General features: G+C 52.8%; 5 protein-coding genes across 5 annotated transcripts; 3 read left to right on the forward strand and 2 right to left on the reverse strand.

The window, feature by feature from the left end:
• Positions 1 to 295: 295 nt before the first annotated feature.
• Positions 296 to 976, forward strand: UHO2_03593 (uncharacterized protein; the record flags this gene model as incomplete). Its single annotated transcript, XM_041554199.1, has 1 exon — positions 296 to 976. One exon carries the CDS (start codon positions 296 to 298, stop codon positions 974 to 976), a length of 681 nt encoding a protein of 226 aa, XP_041410133.1.
• Positions 977 to 1111: 135 nt separating this feature from the next.
• UHO2_03594 (putative 3-hydroxy-3-methylglutaryl-coenzyme A reductase) lies at positions 1112 to 5545 on the reverse strand (the record flags this gene model as incomplete). Its single annotated transcript, XM_041554200.1, has 1 exon — positions 1112 to 5545. The coding sequence occupies one exon, from the start codon at positions 5543 to 5545 to the stop codon at positions 1112 to 1114; it is 4434 nt and encodes a 1477-aa protein (XP_041410134.1).
• Positions 5546 to 8172: 2627 nt separating this feature from the next.
• On the reverse strand, positions 8173 to 12507 carry UHO2_03595 (uncharacterized protein; the record flags this gene model as incomplete). Its single annotated transcript, XM_041554201.1, has 1 exon — positions 8173 to 12507. One exon carries the CDS (start codon positions 12505 to 12507, stop codon positions 8173 to 8175), a length of 4335 nt encoding a protein of 1444 aa, XP_041410135.1.
• Positions 12508 to 13612: 1105 nt separating this feature from the next.
• On the forward strand, positions 13613 to 15730 carry UHO2_03596 (uncharacterized protein; the record flags this gene model as incomplete). The annotated part of the gene is made up of 1 exon (XM_041554202.1): positions 13613 to 15730. The coding sequence occupies one exon, from the start codon at positions 13613 to 13615 to the stop codon at positions 15728 to 15730; it is 2118 nt and encodes a 705-aa protein (XP_041410136.1).
• A 4633-nt stretch (positions 15731 to 20363) lies between these two features.
• UHO2_03597 (uncharacterized protein) lies at positions 20364 to 24280 on the forward strand (the record flags this gene model as incomplete). The annotated part of the gene is made up of 2 exons (XM_041554203.1): positions 20364 to 21280; positions 21865 to 24280. 2 exons carry the CDS (start codon positions 20364 to 20366, stop codon positions 24278 to 24280), a joined length of 3333 nt encoding a protein of 1110 aa, XP_041410137.1.
• Positions 24281 to 24696: the final 416 nt, after the last annotated feature.

Here is a 24696-nt window from a genome sequence, read left to right on the forward strand (position 1 = left end):
CGTTCCTGTTCGAAGGACTCCGCCATTCTTTCTTCTCCCCCACACTCTTGACATACTCACTCCTAAAAGGATCTCAGCGATGGCCGAATTGTCGCAGCGTTGCAACGAGTCTAATGCCAAGCCAAAGAAGAAGTGATGTCATGAAGCGCTTAGATTGCTTGCTCTTACACCATTTCCGACTTCCGAACGTCTTCCTCCACACTTTGTGCTGAGCAGCGCAGAGACCAACACTTTCACTCGCCAACACCACTTTCACCCCATCTTCTTCGCCCCCCCCTTCCAACCGCTCATCACAATGTCGCACCATCACTCGCACTCAGGTCCATGCGGACACGATCATAAGCACGACGATGACTCGCACGTAAAACCCGATGTGGGAGATCAAGACCTTCTTTACTCCTCCATCGATCGAGATCACATCATCACCCTCAACGAATCTATCCTCGGTTCAGGCGCAGCCATCATCAAACCTTGGGATCAACGACTCAATCCTGAACCAGAATGTATCTCGGACGCTGACGATCAACTCATTATTCACATTCCCTTCACTTCCTCCGTAAAACTTTCCACACTTCTGCTTCGTCCATCTTCAAACACCGATTTTACACCAACCACGATCAAGCTCCACAAAAATTTGCCCGATTCCTCGATCAACTTTGACGACATCTCCTGCTTAGCAGACTCGAAAGCCACAACTAAATTGGACAGCATTCCAACAGTGTCAGATACAACAGAGGTCATAAGTTTCCCTCTGCAACCGGTCAAATGGGCAAATACGGATAGCATCACCCTCTTTGTAGAGTCTAGTTTGGGCGGAGACCAATCAGGTATCCAATTCCTAGGCTTCAAGGGTAAGAGTTCCGCAATCACAAGAGCAGCACCGCAGAATATCGTATATGAAAGCGCACCACAGGTCAAAGATCACAGCAAAGTCGGCGCTGATCCTCTCAAGTCTGCGCATGGTTTCGGACACTAGTCTCCACCCGCTCACGATGAAACACACGAAGGGAGAAGGTGATGAATGAATAGTTCTTCTTGCAAGTATACAGATGAAGCTTGTGTACATATATGTGTGTTGTGATAAGATATTTACATGAATTTGTGTGCACGCTTATTGCGCGATTCGACCAGTGCTATCTGATGCTGGGATGGACAAGTTGGCCATCAACGACATTGTTCTTGTTCCTGTCGGTGAGCCTTGATTTGACTGTCCGACTGGCGGAGCAACGAGTGGGGTCATGGAAGCGGCAAAGTGCTTAGGTGTTTCCGGTCGTGGCAGAGGAGTCATGGTGCCTGGTGTAGATGGTACGGAACGGTTGTGCTTCATGTGAGCCTGGATCAGATGTCCAGCACACAAAGCACCCATGAGCGAAAGTTCACCCGCCATGACTGAAGCAGCGATGATACGCGCCAGTCTCTGTGCATTAGCGCCTGGAGTTGAGGCGTGAGCACCAGCGATGCCCATCATCTCCAACATGGATCGCTGTGGTGGCAGAACAGTTCCGCCTCCAACCGTACCTACTTCGATGCTGGGCATCGAAACAGTGATCAACAGATCCTGGTCGTCGTTGATGGCTTCCATGAGGGTGATGCAGTTCGAAGACTCAACGTTCTGTGCAGGGTCTTGTCCAGTAGCGAGGTAGATCGCAGTCAAGATGTTGGCTGCGTGTGCGTTGAAGCCGCCGACCGAACCAGCCATGGCGGAACCAATGAGGTTCTTCTTCGTGTTAAGGTTGACTAGGTCGCGGACGTTGCACTTGAGAACCGTCTTGACGACGTTACCAGGCACAATGGCTTCAGCGACGACACTCTTGCCTCGACCTTCGATCCAGTTGATAGCAGCAGGCTTCTTATCCGTGCAGTAGTTACCAGAGAGAGATAGTACCCTCATTTCGGGGAAGTACTCTTCAGTCATCATACCAAGAGCCTTCTCCACGCCCTTCGAAATCATGTTCATACCCATAGCGTCACCAGTGGAAGTAGCGAATCGGACGTAGAGTGTTCGACCAGCAAGAACGCAACGCAGCGACGAGAGACGAGCGAAGCGCGAAGTCGAGTCGAAAGCAGCCTTGATGATTGAAGCACCCTCTTGAGAGTCGATCCAGCGCTTCGCCTTGGCTGCCTGGACAACAGAGGGGAACTCGAGGGCGGGGCCACGGGTCATAGCATCCTGAGTCAAAACAGTTGTAACACCTCCACCAGCGTTGAGAGCCTTGCAACCTCGCGAAGTGGACGCGACCAAAGTACCTTCGGTAGTGGCCATGGGGATGGGCATCACCTGATCATCAATGTTGAGCGGACCAGCAATACCAACAGGGATGGGCATGTAACCAACAACGTTCTCACAGCAGGCACCCATGACCTTGCCGTAGTCATAGTCGCGGTGGGGCAAGAGCGAGCTCTCGAGCGTCTTGGTGTGCGAAGCACGCGAGACGAGGGCGCGTCGAACGCGAACAGCACGCTCGTGATCCTGCAGAACCTTCTCCAAAGCGTAAGCGGCAATCTTTCCGTGCTGACTGAGGGTGATGATCTCCTCGTCAGTAAGGAAGAAGATACCTGCACCACCAGCGTAGATTTCAATAAGCTCCTCGAGAGGTCGAACAACAGCCTCACCATCGGGTCCAACGTAAGTAGCATCCTGGAGACGAATCTGCTGACCACGCTGGCCGGGAGTAGCAACCGCACCGTTACCCTCGGAACTGGGCTGGACATCCGACTTCTTGACAGCCTCCATGGCATCAGGCTTGACAGCTTTGGCAGGGACGACGTTGACACCAGCGCCGGTATCGGAAGCCTTCTTGGAGGCGAGCTTGTCGTTCTCGTGAGCCAGCTTGGAGAGCGGCGAAGAAGCGTGAGCGGCAGACATCTGAGCAAGCTTGTTGTGGTACTCGTTGAGACTGTCGGTGCTCTTGCCGCGTGTAGCTGCGGGCTGCTCGCCACGAGAGCTCCATCGTCGACGACGTTCGCTGTGTTCGTCGATAGCTCTGGCCTCGCTGTCCAAATGGGCGCCAATGAAGCGAGCGGCGGCGTACGCAGCTGCACCAGCAGCGTTGCCCTCCGACAAAACGGCATTGCCAGTAGCAATACCCTTGAGCAAATAAGCGTTGAGGAAGATGCTGATTCCGAGAGCGAGAGACATCCACTTGCTGATAACAGGGTCACCAACGATAACAGTCCATCCGCTCATCAAGCTGTCAAGAACAGCAAGAGAAGAGCTGGCGCGGCCGACGGGGACGGGGCGAACACCAGACGACGTGATCTGGGCGTAAACACTGGAAGCGTTGAGAGCGGCACTGGCAAGAGCGCTGCGAGAAGCAGAGATGGAATCGTTGGCCTCGAGCAAGACAAGGATGGTAGGCTCGCAAACGCGGGCGATAAGGTCGACGTCAGCAGGTTGAGATTGAGAAAGCTGGGCAAGCAGTGGTGCGATAGTGGAAGTGGCAGCGGAACCAAAGATGGGAGACTGCTCCGCAACAACCTGGTAAGGAGATGGCTCATAGGTGGCGTGGTGGCGAGTGATAGCTGACTGCCTCGTCAAAGTCGAGATCAAGTTGAACGAGTGTAGGATCAAGAAGGAGGCGACGAGAAGCAGCTTGAGGCGACTAAGTGGGTTCTCGGACTTGCGGCCTCTGTCGTTACGTGAATTGCCAAAGACGGAGTGGAAGACCTTCTTCCAGAGGGATCGACTAGAAGGCGTCGGACTGGGTTCGCGAGATGCTGAGCTGTCAGAGGCAGGGCTGGTAGGTGGGGAGTCAGAGTCGAGACTAAGTTCAGCGCTGAGCTTGGGCTTCTTGAGGCCACGCTTGACCTTGATGCGGTGGACTTCGACCATGATAGTAAGGATCGAGACGTAGAAAGCGAAGAGGAAGATGCAGTCGAATAGCAAGATGAGAGCAGCAAGCTGACAGAACTCGCGAAGGCCGCTTACACCGCTAGTGGCACCGACGGCCATTACGGCAATCTCGATAAGGTAGTCACGGATGATGGGAACACCGACGCGGTTGACAGCGGAAACGACGATCTCGTGAGCAGGCATGGGAGTGGGCTCAGCCCATCGAAGGCTGTCCTCGTTTTTAAGACGCTCGGTCAAGGCACGGACGAAAGACTCTTCACGCGATATGGCAGCACCGCCGTTGGTGGCACCAGTAGGTGTCTTACCAAGGGTACCGATCTCGGGCATCGCAGCCTGGTCGAGCTCGCTCAGAATGAGCTCGGATCGTTGCTTGGAGCTGAACACGTTGGCGGAAGGAGTGATCTCGGGATGCGTGAAGATGGCGCGTGTCAAGAGGTAGGGCTTTTCGAAACCGACAAGGATGACCAAGAAGGGCAACGCCTCGGAAAGGCAGATAGGGTCGACGGTAACGCCAAGAAGCGAGGCGAAAGTGATGGCCAGGAGGAAGGCAAAGATGGACGACATGAGGACGGAAGCGCCGAGCCAGAAGTTGCTGCCAAACTTGCGCATGGAGAGGAAGAGGTTGACAAAAGTGCCGTGCATCAAGATGTAGGCGGAGAGCATGACAAAGATGTCAGCAGAGTCAGCCTTCTTGAGGAGAGCCCAGAATCGGACGACGAGTGCCTTGACAGCGTAAGCCATCCAACGGATGCGCTGGATCTCCTCGTTGTGGCCCAGACCGGTACGTTTGCCCTTGAGGTTGTTCGGAGCGAAAGGATTGAACTCGCCGTCTGGCACAAGAGGGACGACTCGGAGACCGTCGTAGAGCTGGTCGACCTCGGCAACGGATGCTTGAGCAACAGCACTAGCAGGTCGGGCAGCAGAGCGAGTCGCCTTTTCGAGCGAGACGGAGAGAAGCGATGGGTCAACAACATTGCCGAGAAACTCGTGACGGAGGACAGCCAGGTCAGCAGCTGCGTTGTTGCTAGCAGAAGAGTCGGCAAAAGTCTTGCCAAAGACGTAGGCCGAGTGTTGCGAATTCTGGTCCTTGACGAAAGTGGCGGTGTATTGCGAGCCAACAAGGCTTTTTGCAAGGTTGTCCGAAAGCGATGGGAGAAGGGCCTCTTGGATCTGGGAAGCCATGTAAGACTCTCTTGCGCTGGTCAAGAGGACAGGCTCGACGAAGAAAGTCTGGGCAGAAGGGTCAAAGAGGGAGGCAGCATCGTCAGGGCCTGCAAGGACCTGACTGAGTGGTTGCCAGACGTTGGCACCACCACCCTTGCGAACGTAGACAGTGTCGGCATCGCTCTGAGCTGGGCTGAGAATAGAAGAGACTGTGTCCTTTGGTGCTGCTGCGGCATCCTTCTTGCCGGCGCCGGCCCACTTGAAGAGGCCGGATGAGGAGGTGGTGGAAGCCAGGCTGGTTGCCTCGATCGAGATAGGCTCGAAGAAGTTGGAGTGGCTGACGGCATGCAAGAGCTGGAAGTAGGCGAGGGTGACAATGATAAAGATTGTAACGATGACCTCGATCGGGTTTTGGGAAGCGGCTCTCGCTAACCGTCTAAGCATGACCTTGGGAAGCGACAACGGCTGGGCGGAGATGCCGATGGATGAGGTGGCACTGCTGTATGACGATGCAGATGCGGTCGACATGGTGGTGAGTGATCAGATCGAGGCAAGATTGGGCAACTTGCTAGCCAGAGAAGAGGGACGATAAAGACAAGTTGCTGTGTGACGCTGCTTCGTTTAGAGCGTAGACGATGTCAATGTCAATGTCGAGGTAAAGAGATCTACAAGATGTGCAAGGTCGTAATGAGCGCCAAAGGTTCCGAGATTAGCAGGTCGGTTGAGTCCTGATCTGCGATTCCAATAGAGATATCGGGGAAGGTGTCGGGTCGAGAAAAGAGAGTAGCGAGTGCAGATGCAACCAATGGCGTCCGAATCGCACGTAGCTACAAGCCAAGTTGAGAAGGCTTGATAGAAGGCAAAGTAACCAGCAAGCGAATGCGGTTTGATAAGGGAAAGATGGACGGGGTTGAGCCGGCCCTTTTGGAATGAGCTTGAAGTGATTAGAGCGGTGTCGAAATAGCCGTTCGCTGACGGTAAGAACGGGAGCGATGCAAGTCCAGGGCGGTTGTGGTGGGAGTCAACGATCCTTCAACGATCAGCAAGAATGTTAGAAGGGACGACTATGCTCTCCTGTTGAGGGACTGGTGATGTCAAGGCAGAGAAAGAGGCGAGGGAGGCGAGGAGGAGAGTGATACTTGCGTGTTGGACTATGTCGGTAGAGTGTGTGCCACCAATGACAAAGCGCGAGATTTGGCAGAGGAGAATCGCGGCGAAGAAGGCCAAGGCAGTAACAGCAGTAGAAGCAGGGGCACAAAGGACGTGGGCGTGTGTGACAGCCAGAAATTCATAAAACTGAACAGGCACAGAGAGAGAGAGAGAGAGCCAGTGACCCAGAAGGACAAGGAGAGAGATCGTCGAGCGGCAGCTGGTAATTGGAATTGCTTAACTTAACAAAGGGGGGGCAAAACCAAGAATTTTGAGAAGAAACTTGAATTTGCAAAAGAGCAAGAAGAGAGGCTTCAGTGGCCGCAGTGTGCAATCTCAATTACGGCCGACACGCACAGACAAATCGCTTCAATCAATCAATTCAAGGACAATGAAATCATTTCGATTTTCGATTTTTCGTCTTCTGTTTCAAGGGAGCGCGTATCGTTTGCATCACGTGGCCAGTTTATGCTGCGTGTCTACAGGAGGGGCAAGAAGTGCGGCCACTTTCCATCCAATTGACAAGAAGCAATTAAAGTGTCGACACCACTTCGATGGGGCTACGATCAAGCTCCCTACAGACAGGTGTATGGTAACTGAAAATGCTTGATCTTATTCAAGTGGACTAGAGCTACAAATGCAAGTATATATAGCTTCACATCATCCATGAGAACGTCAGGTTGCCTTGAACAAGTATAGTGCTTGTTCTGCAGAGCTCCTCAATCATCTCTCCTGTAGAGTCTCCAAACCATTCCTCCTGCAATACTCCTAAGCTATCTCTTCCACTATGTCATGCTTCTTGTGTCTCTGAGTCATTTCGTGAATAAGCATGGTCTGGCAATTGCTATTACCGGCGATTGCTATTCTTGAAAATCACTAGATTTGGTTATTGTGAGTTCCAGCAATTGTGAGCTTCAGCAATTAGAAAACCTTAGAGATTTTCCGTCGTATCTTCAACTGAAGCGCATTCCAAAAAACTCACAGCACAGCACAGCATGTTGAAAGATTTGACGATGATCGGGCAATGTCAATCTAAGCACAGTGTTCAAGCTATTGGGCTAAACACTATACTATATTGATGTGAAAGAAGAACATAGCGGTAGCCTTGAGCTCTCCACTAGGTGTCTATATACAGTAGTGATACATGAACTCATGTGGGAGCATACCATCTAATGTCAAAGTGTGTCAACAAGCGGGATCCAGTTGTCCCCAATTCATGCTATATCGGCTCAGTCTGATCTATGATCAGATCTGCTTTCCCTGATAGCATTCCAGATCGATTTTGCCCGATCCTTCGTCACTTTAGCTTCCTGCCGGATCGTTATCTTTAGCACAGCACAGCACAGTTGCTCGTTCTTGTTGCCGGACACAGCCGCCTACATTCTCAAATTGACTAATTCCTCTCTCTCTCTCTCTCTCTCTCTCTCTCTCTCTCTCTCTCTTGCCTTGAGGATTCGGTTATCGGTCTTGGTCAGCTTTTCCTCAATGTCCGCGTCGGCGATTGCATCGCCGACAAGACTGCAGAGATCGGGTTTGTCAGGCTTTCAATCAGGATGATGTCCCGGATTGCCTGCCATTTTGGCCCGATAAGCGATCCGCAAACTCGGCCCTTGTGGTGTGTCCATTGCGCATCCTCAACCTTGTCAGGCCACTTTGAATGTCATTCACCCCACAATACGGCCGCAACACTAGCACTGACATCCACCCTGTTCTATATTAGAGCAATCCTCTCTCAGCACCGCCACTACATCCGGTCACACTCTGCTTCAGCGCCATCTTCCAGGTCACACCAGGGGTTGAAAAGCTGTAAAGAGGTGGTGCGTTTCATTTTTTCGTGGGCGGGACCAAGAGCGTACTAATCGTACAAGACATTTTTCATGTGTTCAGATGATGCATTTTTTGTGATATTTTTCTTCCTTCCTTCCTTCCTTCCTTCATCCATCCATCTATCCTCTGCTTGATGATGGTCATGAGACTCCGTGATAATTCAACCACTTTGCTACGCTTTACTTGCGACCAGCCTTGCTCTTTCCCTTTGCCTTGGCAGGCGAACCGCTCGAACCACCCTGAATGAACTTGACCATCTCGTCCAGCGACTTGTTGCAAGTGTTGGCCGCACCATTTGCACTGCCTGCAATGGCGCTCGATGGCCTAGCAGCGCCGTTACCAACACGACGAGCACCCGCAAGACCAACACGAGCACTTGCCTCCTTCTCCAACTTGGCAACTCGGACTGCCGAGGCAGCAAGACTAATGCAGAACTGCTCGCTCTCCTTGGTCTGAGCATCGTCCTTGCCCAATCGTGCCTCAAAGACGCGCCATGCCTCCTTCTCCACCGTCAATGCTGTCTTGAGGTCTCCTGCGAGCGTGAGTGCCTGGCTCAACTCGTGTGCAAGGTTGGCGGTGTGAATGCTGTCCGGACCGAACAGTGTGAGAGCCAACTCGTGGGCAGATCGGTAAACGCCAAGACTTGCCTCGAATAACCTGGCATTCTGAAGCGTCAATGCAACGTTCGAAAGAGCATTGATGCAGTCAGGGTGCTCCTTGCCGTACAGCAGGCTCCAAAGCTCGAGCACTCGGCGCTGGCAGAGCAACGACTCGCGAGTGTTGCCAGCAGATCGCTCGAGCACAGCCAAGTTCATGTACTGGTTCAGTGTCTCGGGGTGGTCCAGGCCAAGTGTGCGCTCCGAGACAGTGACGGCTTGACGTTGGTATCGAACGGCATTGGCCATGTTCAAGTGCTCGTTGACAGGTGGCAAGTCGGCTTCAGTCAGCTCCTTGTTCTCCGCCTTGGCCTGATTCATCAGCTCGGCACGCTCCATGGCGACCATGCTGGCCAAGTGGTGCACCATCGAGGCCAACAGTGCGTAACATCGAGCAACCTCGGGGTGAACAAGGCCGTACACTTGCTCGTGGAAGCTGACACCTTCCAACAGCAGCTCCAGTCCAATGTCACGGTCACCACGGCTTATCGAGATTCGGCCAGCCTCGAAGGCCTCTTCAGCCAGCGTGCTCTTGGGTGTTGAGTCCTTGACGATGGGCACCAAGTTGACAATGTCCTCTGGCTCGAAGCTGGTAGTGCGAGCAGCCTGGGTAGCCTTCTTCTCGACCACAGCGGGGCCGGCCGACTTCTTGGTACCGTTCTGCTGCTCCTTGCCACCCTTCTTCTTGCCCTTGTTCTTCTTTCCACTGCCAGCGGCCGTTCCGTTCTCCTTGACGTGGCCGTTAGGCTGCGACGACTCACCCTGCGAGTCCTCCGAGAGAGTAACCTCAGCATCAGCAAGCTTGCCCCCAAGAACGTATTCTTGCAGTTTGAGCTGGATACCTGTGCGCAGAGCAACCTCTCGCAACAATTGAGCACGGCGCAGCTCCTGATCGAAGAATGACGCTGGCAACTCGAACCGGAAGCGCTTGCGAATCTCAGCAACAAGCTGCTCCTTGAGTGACGCAGGCGTAAGCTTGGTCCACTCTGCTTCAGCGTCGTCCGACAAGGGCGAAGAGACAGGGTTAGCCTCAGGTTTAGCGTTGACCTTGTCACCAACAAGGCAGTTGAGGAAGTGCGAGACGCAAGGAGCAACGTTGACCTGCTCGACGTCGCGGATGAGACTGTGAAGGATACGCTTGCTTGCACGTAGCACCATCTCCTGCACCACTGTCAGCCTGAATGTGTTCAGGAAGCCCTCGTGACCCGGGCCTGCCTTCTTGATGAGCTCCTGGTCGAGTTCGTCCTTGGCCTCGGGAGTGCAAAGACGGGCGACCTGACCAAGGTAGCGGATGTTGATACCGCGAGCGTGCATCTGTCGGCTCAAAGCACCACCGTCAGCGGCGGTGAAGAGACCAGCAGCGACATCAGTCACAAAGCGAGGGATGGCAGTCTTGCGAAGGAAGTCTGAAGCCTGTCGCACGGCGGCAACACTGGCATTCGACTCGTCCGTGATAGGTGTTATGACCTTGGAGCCGTCCTCGACCTCGGTGTCAGCCACCTTGAACTCCACGAAAGCATCTGGATTGAAGGTGAGCTTGAACTCGGAAGAGTCGATGCCCTCGGGTTCTTCCTCAACCTCAGCCTCAGCCGTCTCAGTCTTGGCCTCACCATCTTTGTTCTCGCCTTCCTTGGTCTCGCCCTCCTTGGTCTCACCTTCCTTGGTCTCACCTTCCTTGGTCTCACCTTCCTTGGTCTCACCTTCCTTGGTCTCACCTTCCTTGCCCTCAACATCCGTCTTTGGCTCAGCATCCTTGGCAGCCTTGGCCTCCTGACGAGCGGCAAGCTTGCCGCGTGCCCACTTGCGGAACTCGTTGTCCCAGTAGATCTCGAGCAGCTCGGGACGGAGCAAAGTCATGCGGTGAGGGTAGCGAGCCTCTTCGCTCGAAGCCTCGATGTCGTTCTCGAGCCAATTGATGTCGACCGGGTTGAGACGAGCGAGATCGAGCACATATCGGCGACCATCTGCACCTCGAAGACCCTTGGAGTCGACACTGAGCCAGAGAGGGTGCTTGTTGCCCTTGGCATCCTCGACCTCGTGCTCGTTGAGATGGAGCGTCTGAGCAACCTGGTTCAAGAGCTTGTGGAAAGCAGCATTGTCGCGAATGACCTCTGGGCCCTCTACACCACCGTACACGACCTGAGTGTCATCGTTGAGGTCAGCCTTGTCTGACTTGGCCTGCTTGGACTCAGCAGCGGTCTTGGCCTCGGCTTCCTCCTTTGCGCCCTCTGCCTTGGTCTCGCCAGCCTCGAACCGTTCGTCGGTGTCGTCACGTCGTCGAAAGAGACCGGGCACAACACTCTGAGCAACCCATCGCTCGCCCTTCCAGTCAACGACAATGGTGCCGAGAAGGCAAAGACCGCTGACATCGAGGCTGTTGAGCGTCTTGACACCCTGGATGTCCTTGCCGACTGCAACGTGAGCAGCCTCATCACCACCCATGTGCGGGTAGAGATCGACACTATCAGCACCCTTGGAGATGAAGAGGTTGTTGACGATGAACATCTGAGCATCGCGCTTGTCCATCGGGTTCATGGCCTGCACTTCACCAGCAGCAACCTTAGGAATGGCACGAGCAGCAGCCTGGGTGAACTCGGAGTAGATGCGATTCAGCACACGGTCTCGCATGAGGCGCTCGGGGAGAGTAGTGCGGGGCAGCTCGCGAGCCGACTGGAGCTCGTCATTCCAGTCCCTGGTGCCCTCGAGTGTGTCGGCGGAGGTAGCGCCTGTGAGGAGGAATGCAGCCTGCGAACGAAGTGGGTCTGCATTGTGGTTGTGGTTGCGAACGAGCCAGGGGAAGGCAGGGAGGGAGTTGGTGACGGGAACAGCCGAGAAGTAGTCGCGCGACGAAAGAGGGTCGTTGAAAAGCTTGGAGAAGGTAGACAGGAAGAGGGGAGAGAAGCCGCAGAGGAGGTCAAAGAGGGAACAAGAGGCGAAATCCTGGCCAGCGGCACGGGGAGAGGGGTCAAATCGAGCACCAGAAGAGCGGTTGATGTAGAAGCCGTGAGTGGAAGCAGTGATGAAAATGATCTCGCCCTCGAGCGTGCCAACCTGAAGGTAGAGGAGATGACCGTTGAGCTTCCAGTGCTGAGGAGGTGGGTTCCACGTTGCGAGCTGGAGCTGACGCAGGCAGACGGGCAGCGGGCGAGGTCGACGGGCTACTTGAGGGATGAGGTCAACAGCTGTCACAGACGGCCAGCCTTGCCAGTCAGAGAGAGGGAGCTGCGATCCTTGCGATTGCTCGACGGCATCGTTGGCGCCCTTTTTGGTGGCACGGCCGTTGCCATTCTGTCGGACGCTGTCCTGCTGCCATTCCTGTGGATTCCTGACGGCATCCTGAACACTGAAGGCAGCATCAACACCGAGAGCGCTGGGGTCAGTGGCACTACCGCTAAGCAGATCACGGAGACGTTGCACATGTGCGCGGGCATCAGCCTCGTTCCAGGGGACGTGGGTCACATGGAGCTCGCGCTTCTCCTTGGGAACTTGCTGGAAGATCTCGCGAAGCTCGGTCCACTCGGGGACGCGCTCACCCAGCTGAACCTTGGCACCTTTGCCTGTCGAGTTGGCAGCGTCGGCGGGCTTACGGAAGCAGAAGGCGCCGAGCCAGTAGCCTTCTGGGCTGTCTGTGATGGTGAGACGGAGGTCGTTGAGGGTCTCTTGCGGTGTCACGACAACCTTGAGGGGCGAAGGAGTCTCAGGAAGTCCATTGGCAGAAGCGGCAGCGGAAGGGACCAAGGGACGCTTGGGTAGATAGAGGTTGATCTCGAAAGGCTGGAGCGACTCGTCAATCTCGGCAGCCTCGACGGCCTCAGGGACGGGCGCATGAATAGCTGCCTCGGGTTGCTCCTGTGCCATTTTGTGTGGTGGAAACGAAGGTGGAGAGGCCTATGATCGAAGCTTGACCAACTGGATCCTTCCTATCGTTGTGAAAAAAAAAAAGAGTGAAGAAGCCTTTGACAAGACCGATGCACCTACACCAAGTGTTTGCTGGTAGATGCTGGCCTTTGCTTTGGGGCTGAGGAATGTGGTGGTGTAACGAGGAGAGAAGGGGTAAGCAAAGTCGAACAAGCCATCGACCAACCAACTCTCTTGAGTCTCTTCAGTCGGGCCGGTCAAAAGATCGGGAAGATGCTCTCAGGTAGGACAAGAGCTTCGAGCTTCTTCCTTTCTTCTCAAATTAGTCAGTCAAGCAGTCGCACAGAGTCACAAGTCACACACAAAAAGTGGAGCTCGCATTTCGATCTTCTGCCTTCTTCTTGGCCTTAGGAGAGCAACATTTTTTTTTCTTTTTCTTTTTTTTTCTTTTTCTTTTTTTTTCTTTTTCTTTTTTTTCTTTTTTTTTCTTTCTGTTTTCCGTGCTTATGAAAGCCAATTTTTGCCGCAATCCTTTTTTCCTTTTTCTTTTTCTTTTTCTTTTTCTTTTTCTTTTTCTTTTTCCTTTTTCGTGAAGGACATGAAAGGAACAACAAGCCAACCAGATATGTATTAGGTCAATTGGCAAAAGACTGTGTGATATCCAGGCTTCCCGTGCATATCTCAAGATTATCTGCGTTGTTGGCAGATGCGACACCTGAGATCTTCAAGCCGGACGGGCAATGGACGTCCATGAACGTTAATGACGGTGGCGTTCGTGGTGTACAGTAGCAGGCGTCTTCCGAATATGGCTTCCCTAATTGGCCACGAGGACTTCCGGAAAAGAAGCGGAAAAGAAACCTTTTCTAGTCGGACCCGCGTGACGACAACTTGTTCAGCTTTTGCTTGTTAGACCTACAGAATTGTTTTCTATCTTTTCTTTTTCTTTTGCCGTGCGAACCATCGATGTCGGCTCGGAGGCGACTGTGTATGAGAGTGGAGGAAGGCATGCTTCGTACCAACATCAAACAATAGTATCTCAACGCGCGCTGGTCGCCTTCCGTAGCTCGCCTCCTTGCCGTCGCCGTCGGGCAACTCACTGCATGGCATGGACCGCTTCAAGCAGATCGATGCCAGCAACTCGTCCATCGGCGCACTCCTCTTCCACGATGAAGAGGTAGTCAGCTTGCAAGACAGCATCGGGCTGTACGACGGCAAAGAGAAGACCCTTCATCAAAACAATGGCACTGTCTATCTCACCTCACATCGTCTTCTCTATGTCGATGACCTCGAACCACATCGCTATTCGTGCAGCTTGGATCTTTCGCTCGTCAAGCAGAGCGAGTACTACGCTGGATTCCTCAAAAGCAGTCCCAAGATCACCCTCACCCTAGCCAAGCCAGAGACGAGCGGCGATGGTTCCAGCGAGAATCCACAAACTCGGCCAAATGCTTCCTCTCCACAAACGGATTCGCCTCGACTAAGTGCGACATCGAGCAGGGACTGGAGAATCAACGCTTCAGCTGCCGACTCCTCGGCTTCGGACGCAGCAGGGTCCAATTGGGTCTGTGCTATCTGTGGCTTCAGCAATGCTGCGAGCAGAGGCTCATGCGAGCTGTGCGGCGTCACCAAGGAACCTGCTCGACCTATGGCAACGCGGTCGCCTCTCCCACCAAAATCACTACTGCCCGAGGCAACAAGACCAGATCCCTTCACCAGCCCAGCCAAGGCGCCTCCAACGGATACAACCGACTCTACATCCCAATTAGCAGATTCAAAAAGCAAAAACGGCCTAGCTTGCGACGTCTGCACGTTTTTCAACCATCCCTCGATGAACAAGTGCGAAATGTGTGGCTCCGACCTCGGTCGCGAATGGCGCAAAAGCTCATCTCCTGCGGCTTCCACAACTTCACTCACAACGCCGAGCACCCCAGCACGCAAAAGCACAGAGGCAGATGCACTGTCAATACGCAACAGCACTGCAACCAGCAGATCTTCCACACCAGCTTCAGCCAATGTACTCACCCCAACCGATTCTGTGAAGCTTAGCTTCCGCAAAGGAGGCGACAAAGCTTTCTACAACCTGCTCAAATCCACATTACAAGCAAAAGCATGGGCGACCGGTGCCAAGAACGTGAACTCAGGCGGGTCTGGTGGATCATCGGCCAACGAGGGCCGTGCCCTCCGTGTTGCAGCAGGCATGGTTGATCTCGATGGTCGATCAGCAGCGCTCAAGCGAGTCGGCATTGATGGCATCCTTTCGTCTGTCGACTCGACCAGTCGCGCTCAGAATGATGACATGCAAGGAGCGCTCAAAGATCTCGAAGCGCTTATGCGAAAAGCCAAGCAGATGGTCGACTTCGCCGAATCACTCAATGCCAAGCTCACCAAGCAAGAACAGGCCGCGGCTGCAGCTCGTCAAGCAGGCTTTCCCGACACTGCGCCACAACCGGATCAGGAAGCAGCTACACTCATTCGATCTTCTCTTGTACAGCTGGGTCTTCCAGCGCCTGCTGTGACAGCTGACATGGCTAGAGATCAGGAAGAATATCATCGCGAGCTTGCTCGTGAGCTCGCAGGTTTACTTCTCGGCAATCCTTCTGGCGGTCAGCGGTCAGGCTTAATGGGCTCAGGAAAGATCGCCGCAAAGGGAAAAGGTAAGGATTCACTGCCACGAGTCTCTGATGACGGAATGAAGGGGAGAGGCCTGATAGGCTTGGATGAAGTATGGTGTGTTTGGAACAGAGCACGTGGTGTTGCTCTCATTCCACCACAAGCATTGCGCTCGGCAGCTGCATTCTTGCCCGATATCACATCGCCCTCAGTGCGCATCAAGACATTCAAGTCCGGTCTGTCGGTATTACATACACCGAGGTACAGTGACGACGCATTTGCTTCACGTATCTTGCACTTCCTCGACACACTAGAGTGGGAGCACAAGATGAAACGCATCGAACAGGCACAATCACTTCGAATTTCGGACAAGAGTAACGGAACAACAGCGAACCAAGAGTCGGCTTCGCCGGAAGAGGCGAGCTATGGCGACAATCTGTCACCTTGGGGTTCGGGAGCATCGATACTGGAGATTGCGGAGAAGGAAGACGTGCCCATCTTGTTGATTAACGAGATGATGGACATGATCGAGGCTACGACTGGAATGGTTGTGCGTGATGACGGAGGTCCTAATGGTACAAGGTGGTTCGTGAACTACTTCTCGAGGGTGTAAGCATATGATCAAGCAGGAGCGGTGCTTAGCTTCAGCTGTAAATTGATGTGGACATGTGCTTCACTACGCATCTGCGCGCCAACCTGCATCTATACTTCCAGCTGCGCCTGTGTCCCAGGTTTTGGCTGTTCCCCAGATCGACCCTGCTCTTCGGTCTGCACCTGCTGATCCGCTTGCACTTTCTGCTCGGTCTGCGTTGGTGGGTCTGTCTGCACTTGTTTATCGATCTTCACACGTGGTCGTGTTTCCGCCTGAAGTCCAGCTTTCATCTGTCAAGGACACATTGAACAAAGTAAGCAAGGTCAGTCAAGGCTCGTTGCAGACCACATCAGGATGCTACTCACCCTTGCAAACACGCGATCGACGCACACGTCGATGATTTTTTTTTTTCGGGATCTTCCTCAAGAAATTCGGAAGGATTGAGGCGGGAGGTTTCACCGGACTGACTCCAGTGTCCTGTCCAGTAAACGATATCTCGGCGGAGGATGCCATAGAATTCACCCTCTCTATCGTTGAAAACAGGGTTCCTCATTGTACGGAAAACGTTTTTCTGGGTCTGCCGGCTGGGCTTGTCTTTCCAGCCCCAGTCAGCGAGCCAAATTGCAAAGTAGTGGACCGTATGATATCATTGAACCACTTGACTGTTAGTGGACGCCTGTCAATCGCGGTCGAAGTTTCCTCCCTCATGTCATCGTGCCTTTGCCTCTTGCCGCCAATGGCTCGACTGTCGGTTGAGTCGCCTGCGTCACCCTCAGGGCTTTCACCGTTCTGATGCATGCCCGTAGTAGCATTGAGGACAGCATCAGCCCCCATGCTCATGGCCGAGAACTGCTGGTGAGCTTCTACCCCCTCGTTATCTCCCTCAACATCCTGTTTCGAGCTGCCAATAATCTCACGCTTGACCATGGCTGAAGAAGTGGGCCATACGTCTGCTGAAGAACTGGCTCAACGAGAGCTGATATTTCTTCGTAGGAGCAACTCGGCTGAGGTTAGCCTCTGTAAACGGTGGCTTTAATTGATTGTTACAGTCGGGAGAAGGTAGAGGCCGCTTGAGAAAGTGGCGGAAGCGCCAAGATCGTGGAAAGAAGGCGAACAGGTACGTTCTGTTAGGAGGTAACGGGCATATCGGCTCGTTGAGACCGGTGACCCGACAATGCACCGACATACCGGCTAAGTAGATGTTCAAGGAGGAAGAAGGTAGTTTCCCGTTGTGTTCCATGCACTGTTGTAGATATATAAGAAGTGGCACTTGAAGGAGGGGGTATCGACATACACCGGGAGTCCGATGAACGGTCTTTCACGGGACGGCCGACGAAGGTTCGCACGATGATAAGCTTCATCGGGTCCTCCGTCAAGTAGTCCCCGTTAAAGTGATCGGCGTACCCGACAGGACGGCCGACAACTTTTCTCACGATGATAAGACTTGTCGGGCTCTCTGTCGGGTGGTCTCCGATGATCAGATCGGCGCATCCGACGAGGCGGTGGACAAGTCTCCTTCAGATGATAAGTCTCCGTCGATACTCCTCTTGAGGGCCCTCATGCCCCTCATGCTTCAGACCTCTCTCCTACCTTTCCGTCTGTGTCAAGGTGTATATATAGAGTGCTCGAAGTCGGCTAGTTTGTTTGTGTTGTTATCCATCCCATTGTACTTACTCATCAACGTCGAGTGTTCAATACAACCGTGTCCTGCCACAGTCCACTAGCCTTCCAACAGCACTTATTTAATAGTCCCTGTAGAAAGAACCATCCATCTGTACTTACGTTCGTCGTCGTCACGTGTAATCTGTTGAAGGATGTCGCCTTGCGTAGCTATGGTTTGGACAAGCTGGTTTTAGGTTTTGGACAATGGGAGAATGGTGTATTGACATGACTATCTACATGAATGAGTGCAACTATTTATGTTTGCTGGATGCAGGTGGGACATGCTGGTTGAGGAGCCCCAAGCCCCTCAACCCCTATTGCAATGCAGGGATGCATTATGAGGAGGCCCATCCCCTTGACCCCTATATCAGCAATATTGGCAGGTGCCACTGATACGAGGTCAGGTCGACCTCCAACACTCCTCCTATTGGTGGCTAGCCTACTTGGTAATGACACCCAAGTCCTTGCATGACTTGTGTCATGGGCCTGAATGCTCAAGAAGCAGGAGGGTCACTGGTTCATATGGAAGGAGCACAGGTATCAAAGATCTAGTCAATACCATTAGAGAGCATGGTCGTAGTGCAGTCTCCATGGAGACCATGGACTCCTATGGACTCACATGCAAAGGAGCACTGAGCCCATATGCGAGGAGGGCCAGGCACAGCCACAAAGAGGACCAAGCTCAAGGAGCATGCAGATGGTCACCACTCAGGGGGCTCGAGAGACAAGAGTCAAAGGAACCGTCACTGGTCAAAGGAGAAGGAGCAGTGTATAGGGAACTGGCAAGCAGGTCCTGAGGAGGAGGAGCAGTGTTGAAGGAGTCGACACAGCTCAAGAGGCACAGGGGTGCCAAGCAAGCAGGAGAGGCCCCCTGAACAGTACTCGATGAAGAAGGTACTCTCTGGAGAGAGAGCAGGAGCAGCATCACTGGCGATGCTGTGAAGAGGTATATAACCATGCTTTCTCATCATCATAGGTTGAGTGGATCCTCATCCACTCTACTCACCATAACTAGTTATCACTTCAGCATAAGTATATATTAGTTTCAGTCAGCATAGCAGCAATCTATCAAGGCTGCTCCTCATCATAGTGTGTGTGTTGTATCACCACTACCTGACATCCGAAGGTGCCCATAGCAGGTTAGCAGTCCAGATCAAGATAGAACTGAAGGCAGTAGTCCACTGCGGTCTGGGGATCACTTCAAGCATCAAGTCAACACACTGGACACTCGTGTTGATGCCACAAACCTTATCACCAACACCATCAACCTCATTATCATCAACACTCACCAACCTTATCACCAACATCATCAACCTCATCACCATCAACACTCACACCAGACCTTGGTGTCATCATAACCGAAGCATTGATATTGATCATGCCGAGCTACCCCTGAATGGAGTGTCCACAGAGGTCAGCCGAAACCTATGATAGTATATACAATGAATGCCACCTGCTGTCATCATGCAACTTGATAGTTGCCAAACAACTAGCTTGTTGAGACCAATACTGAGACAATAGCTGTCACACAGTTTGATAGTCACCGAGTATCTCGACAGACCGACCTGGGTTTCAGGCGCGAGACCCCTGACACTACTATGCTGACTGAAACTAATATATACTTATGCTGAAGTGATAACTAGTTATGGTGTGTGTAGAGTGGATGAGGATCCACTCGACCTTTGATGATGAGAAAGCATGGTTATATACCTCTTCACAGCATCGCCAGTGATGTTGCTCCTGCTCTCTCTCCAGAGAGTACCTTCTTCATTGAGTACTGTTCAGGGGGCCTCTCCTGCTTGCTTGGCACCCCTGTGCCTCTTGAGCTGTGTCGACTCCTTTGACACTGCTCCTCCTCCTTGCTATCTGTCATGGGCCTGGATGCTCAAGAAGCAGGAGGGTCACTGGTTCATATGGACGGAGCACAGGTATCGAAGACCTAGTCGATACCAGTAGAGAGCATGGTCGTAGTGCAGTCTCCATGGAGACCATGGACTCCTATGGATTCACATGCAAAGGAGCACTGAGCCCATATGCGAGGAGGACCAGGCACAGCCACGAGGAGGACCAAGCTCAAAGACCAGGCACAGCCACGAGGAGGACCAAGCTCAAAGAGCAGGCGCAGCCACGAGGAGGACCAAGCTCAGATGGTTACCACTCAGGGGCTCGAGAGACAGGAAGTCGACACAGGTCATGAGGAGGAGGAGCAGTGTCGAAGGAGTCGACACAGGTCATGAGGAGGAGGAGCAGTGTCGAAGGAGTCGACACCACTCAAGAGGCACAGGGGTGCCAAGCAGGAGAGGCCCCTGAGCAGTATTCGATGAAGAAGGTACTCTCTGGAGAGAGAGCAGGAGCAGCATCGCTGGCGATGCTGTGAAGAGGTATATAACCATGCTTTCTCATCATCATAGGTCGAGTGGATCCCCATCCACTCTACTCACCATAACTAGTTATCACTTCAGCATAAGTATATATTAGTTTCAGTCAGCATAGCAGCAATCCATCAAAGGTTGCTCCTCATCGTAGTGTGTGTGTTGTATCACCACTACCTGACGTCCGAAGGCGCCCATAGCAGGTTAGCGGTCCGGATATAGATAGAACCGAAGGCAGTAGTCCACTGCGGTCCGGGGATCACTTCAAGCATCAAGTCAACACACTGGACACTCGTGTTGACGCCACCAATCTCATCACCAACACCATCAACCTCATCATCATCAACACTCACACCAGACCTTGGTGTCATCATAACATTGATATTGATCGTGCCGAGCTACCCCTGAACGGAGTGTCCACAGAGGTCAGCCGAAACCTACGATAGTATATACAACGAACGCCACCTGCTGTCACTGCACAACTTGATAGTCACCGATACCGAGACAATAGCTGTCACACAGTTTAATAGTCACCGAGTATCGCGACAGACCAACCTGGGTTTCAGGCGCGAGACCCCTGACATTAGAGTGGATCGTTCAAGCAGCTCCTCACGATCACCATGACGGACCCAGACCTCAACAATAAGCTCGATAGACTACTCACTCTATTGGAAGCACAGCTAGAGCTTACCAGACAGGGTCATCGAGAGGAACGATTACAACGAGCTCAACTGAGCAGGGAGGAGACAATGGACCTCTCTCACTCAGAAGACCAAGCAGGAGGAGGAGATGAGTCTATGATAGGAGACCCACATACTCCTACTCCAGCTCCACGACCAAGACGATCAGTCTCATTCAACCTGGATGAGCAGGAGGACATCAACTATGAGAAGTATGCTTCACCTACTGGGCCAAGATATGTCAAGACTAAGCTGGACCCCTACAGCAGGACTAGGACGGACCCTTACCCCCTGGACCATGAGGAGGATACCAGCATCATGGCAGAGCTTAACCGGTCAAAGCCCATCGCCACCCCCTTTCCAAAGTTCAATCCCCGAGACATGGAGATCTTCATTCTAGAAGCCGAAGCATGGTTTAAGTTCAACCAGGTGTATGAGCAGTCTAGGATGATCAATCACATGGGTGCTCAACTGGAAGGGACAGCAAGAGAGTGGTGGACCTCCAAGCTCCGTATTGATAGAGCTAGAGAAGGAAGGTTGTTCAATGATTGGCACTACTTCACAGAGCGACTGTCAGAGCAGTTCAACCCACGCAATGCTAGGATGGAGGCATACAACAAGCTGTTGGCTCTCAGACTCACAAGTGATGCTCCTGGTGCTGCCACACGTCATGTAGAGCGGTTCAGAGACTTGGAAGGACAGGTCAACCTAGATGACAATGAGCTAGTGATTGATCTCTTCAGAGGTAGTCTCACTCGTAGCATACAGGAGAAGTTCGAGAGGAATCCACCTGGGAAGAGATGGGAGTGGTATCGAGAGGTTGAGGAGATCGATCGACAGAGGATGCTACTACAGCAGTCCTCGGCTAGACACTCACTTCCAAATGCCACGTCACCTCCACTAAGAACTGGGTCTCGGCCAAATCAAAGTTCGATCCCCACCCGACAACCCACTCAACCTTATCCAGCTCGATCACCATCACAAGCAACTACACAAGCAACTATACAAAACCTAAACCGACCCCTTCCTCATCATCCCACCCAACCCTTGAAGCAAGAAAGCCCTGCTCCATCAGGTATCAACACCTGTCATGTATGCAAAGGTATCGGCCATTGGGCCAGAGACTGCCCCAGCAGGAGGGTAAACCCTCTTAGCTCTCGACCCATGGGACCAAAGGTTATGGTCACCACAGCAGACCCCTTCGAGGAGGCCACCGACTCAGGAGATGGCCACACAGGCAGTACTGAGACGGGTGACCCCGAGGCCATGGACCTCAGCTCATACCAGCAACCCATGGACCCCGATCACGAGGAGGAGCACGATGATGATGACGATGAGGGAAACGTCAGTGGGGTGATGCACTGATGGCATGCATTGCTCTACAAACCTCCTCGCCATCACTCTGTATATATCAAGATTGTCAAGTATGTTTCTCTACCAGTGGAGGCAAAGCAGTACTGGAGCTCTCTGGAATGGTTCAAGACCATCCTGCTCGGATACTAGCTGATACCGGTGCTGGTTTGTCCATAGTCTCAGATTCTTTCATTAGTAAGTACCAAATACCCACAAAACCCATAAAAACAAGATCGATCCATGGTGTCACCGGGCACCAACTCTCCATCAATAGTTCTGCGAGCATGCAGGTATCTATTGGTACGCACAATCTGGGTGTGGTCGAAGCTTCAGTGGCCGACACTGCGGACTATGACCTCATCCTGGGGTTCACTGAGCTACGGAGGCTCAAACCCACCATACAATGGGATACGGGCCAGCTGGAGTTCAAGACTCAGGAGCAGGACCGACCCCCTAGGAGACCCCCTGAAGCAGCAAGAGCAGGGGACCTAACCATGAAGAGACCAACCCTTCATGGTAACGAGTTTGTCTCAGCAGAGCGCATACTACGAGCAGCTCTGGAAGATGGACCCATAGGGTTCATGCTGTTAGAGGAGCCACCATCATCACTCCCGGCCTTTGGTTTTGTACCTACAGGCGCAGACAAAGGAGTCGAGATGGAGGTGGAGGTAGATAAGGTGGTGACGGCTGCAGACATACCAAAGCCATACCAACACCTGCGAGATGTGTTTGATGAGGTGGAAGCAGACAAGCTGCCCCATCATACCGAGCATGATCTCCACCTCGAGTTGATAGAAGGAGGGAAGCCACCTCAAGGGCCCCTATACCTTAAGGGACCCAAGGAGATGTCCGAGTTGAGGAGGTACTTGGATGAGAACCTCGAGAAGGGGTTCATAAGACCATCGAAGAGCCCGGCACGATCACCAGTGCTCTTCGTACCAAAGAAGGATGGAGGTCTCAGACTCTGTGTGGACTACAGAGGTCTCAACGAGATCACTGTCAAGAACAGGGCACCATTGCCCCTCATCGAGGAGCAGCTGTTCTTACTCAGGAAGGCAAGGATCTATACCAAGCTAGACCTTAGAGCAGCATACAACCTCATCCGGATTGCTAAAGGAGATGAATGGAAGACAGCTTTTGGCACTCAGTTGGGACTCTATGAGTACCTAGTGATGCCCTTTGGCCTAGCCAATGCTCCGGCTCACTTCCAGTCATTCATCAATGACATCTTCCGAGACATCATTGGAGTATATGTAGTGGTATACTTAGATGACTTCCTGATCTTCAGCGACACTGAAGAGGTACATGTGAAGCATGTCACCGAGGTCCTCACTCGCTTAAGGAGCAACAGGCTCTTTGCTAAGCTGTCGAAGTGTGAGTTCCACACCAAGACAGTCGAGTTCCTGGGGTACATCATCAAGCCAACGGGCATAGAGATGGACCCAGAAAAGGTGCACACTGTCAAGGAGTGGCCAATGCCAGAGTCAATCCATGACATCCAGAGGTTCCTGGGTTTTGCCAACTTCTATCGAAGGTTCATAGCCCACTTTGCTCGCATAGCCAAGCCCTTGACAGCACTGGTAAAGCCTATAGAACGGTTCAAGAAGTTCGAGCTACCAGAGGAGGCCCAACAGGCCTTCCACAAGCTCATCCAGGCCTTCACATCAGCAGGAGTGCTTCAGCACTTCGACTACCACCTTCCAACAAGGTTGGAGACTGATGCAAGTGACTTTGCTATAGCAGGAGTGCTCAAGCAGGAGCATGAAGGACGATGGCATCCAGTGGCCTTCTACTCTAGGAAGATGTCTTCTGCCGAGAAGAACTATGAGATCCATGATAAGGAGCTCCTAGCTGTGGTCGCCTGCCTCACTCAGTGGCGACACATGCTAGCTGGACTACCGAACCAACTGGTCATCCTCACTGACCATGAAGCCCTCAAGTACTTCAAGTCACAGAGACGCATCACAGGTCGACAGGCTCGATGGGCCATACTACTAGCAGACTTCGACTTCATATTGCAGTATCGACCAGGAGACAAAGGTGGTGAACCCGATGCTCTCACCAGAAGGACAGACATGCAACCAGCTGGTGAAGAGCAGGATCACAATGTGAGGCAACTACTGCCTCCTCGAGTGTTCAAGGAGACAGCAGACCATGACTCGCTCCTAGTGGCCCCCATGATCTCGATGGAGTCCATAGCATCAAAAGGTCTCAAAGACCTGGTCAAGATCTTCCAGCCTTTAGACCAAGAGCTACAGGAGATACATAGGAAGAAGCCTTTCGAACTCAAGGATGACCTATGGTACAGTGGAGGAAGGTTGGTTATCCCCAAGGTGATCATGCCAGGGAGGACCAACAACCGACACTCAAGGAGTGCCAAAGAGGTAGATGGACAGTCTCTCTCTGTAGAGCATCTGCGATTCATGGTGATGACCCAATGTCATGATGGTATCACTGCTGGACACGTAGGAAGAGATGCTAGCTGTCAGGGGTCTCGCGCCTGAAACCCAGGTCGGTCTGTCGAGATACTCGGTGACTATCAAACTGTGCGACAGCTATTGTCTCGAGATACTCGGTGACTATCAAGTTGTGCAGTGACAACAGGTGGCGTTTGTTATATATACTATCGTAGGTTTCGGCTGACCTCTGTGGACACTCCGTTCAGGGGTAGCTCGGCACGATCAATATCAATGCTATGATGACACCAAGGTCTGGTGTGAGTGTTGATGATGATGAGGTTGATGGTGTTGGTGATGTCGATGATAATGAGGTTGATGGTGTTGGTGATAAGGTTGGTGGCGTCAACACGAGTGTCCAGTGTGTTGACTTGATGCTTGAAGTGATCCCCGGACCGCAGTGGACTACTGCCTTCGGTTCTATCTATATCCGGACCGCTAACCTGCTATGGGCGCCTTCGGAC

Source organism: Ustilago hordei, assembly GCF_900519145.1.
Source record: "Ustilago hordei strain Uho2 genome assembly, contig: UHO2_contig_06, whole genome shotgun sequence".
Taxonomy (NCBI): domain Eukaryota; kingdom Fungi; phylum Basidiomycota; class Ustilaginomycetes; order Ustilaginales; family Ustilaginaceae; genus Ustilago; species Ustilago hordei.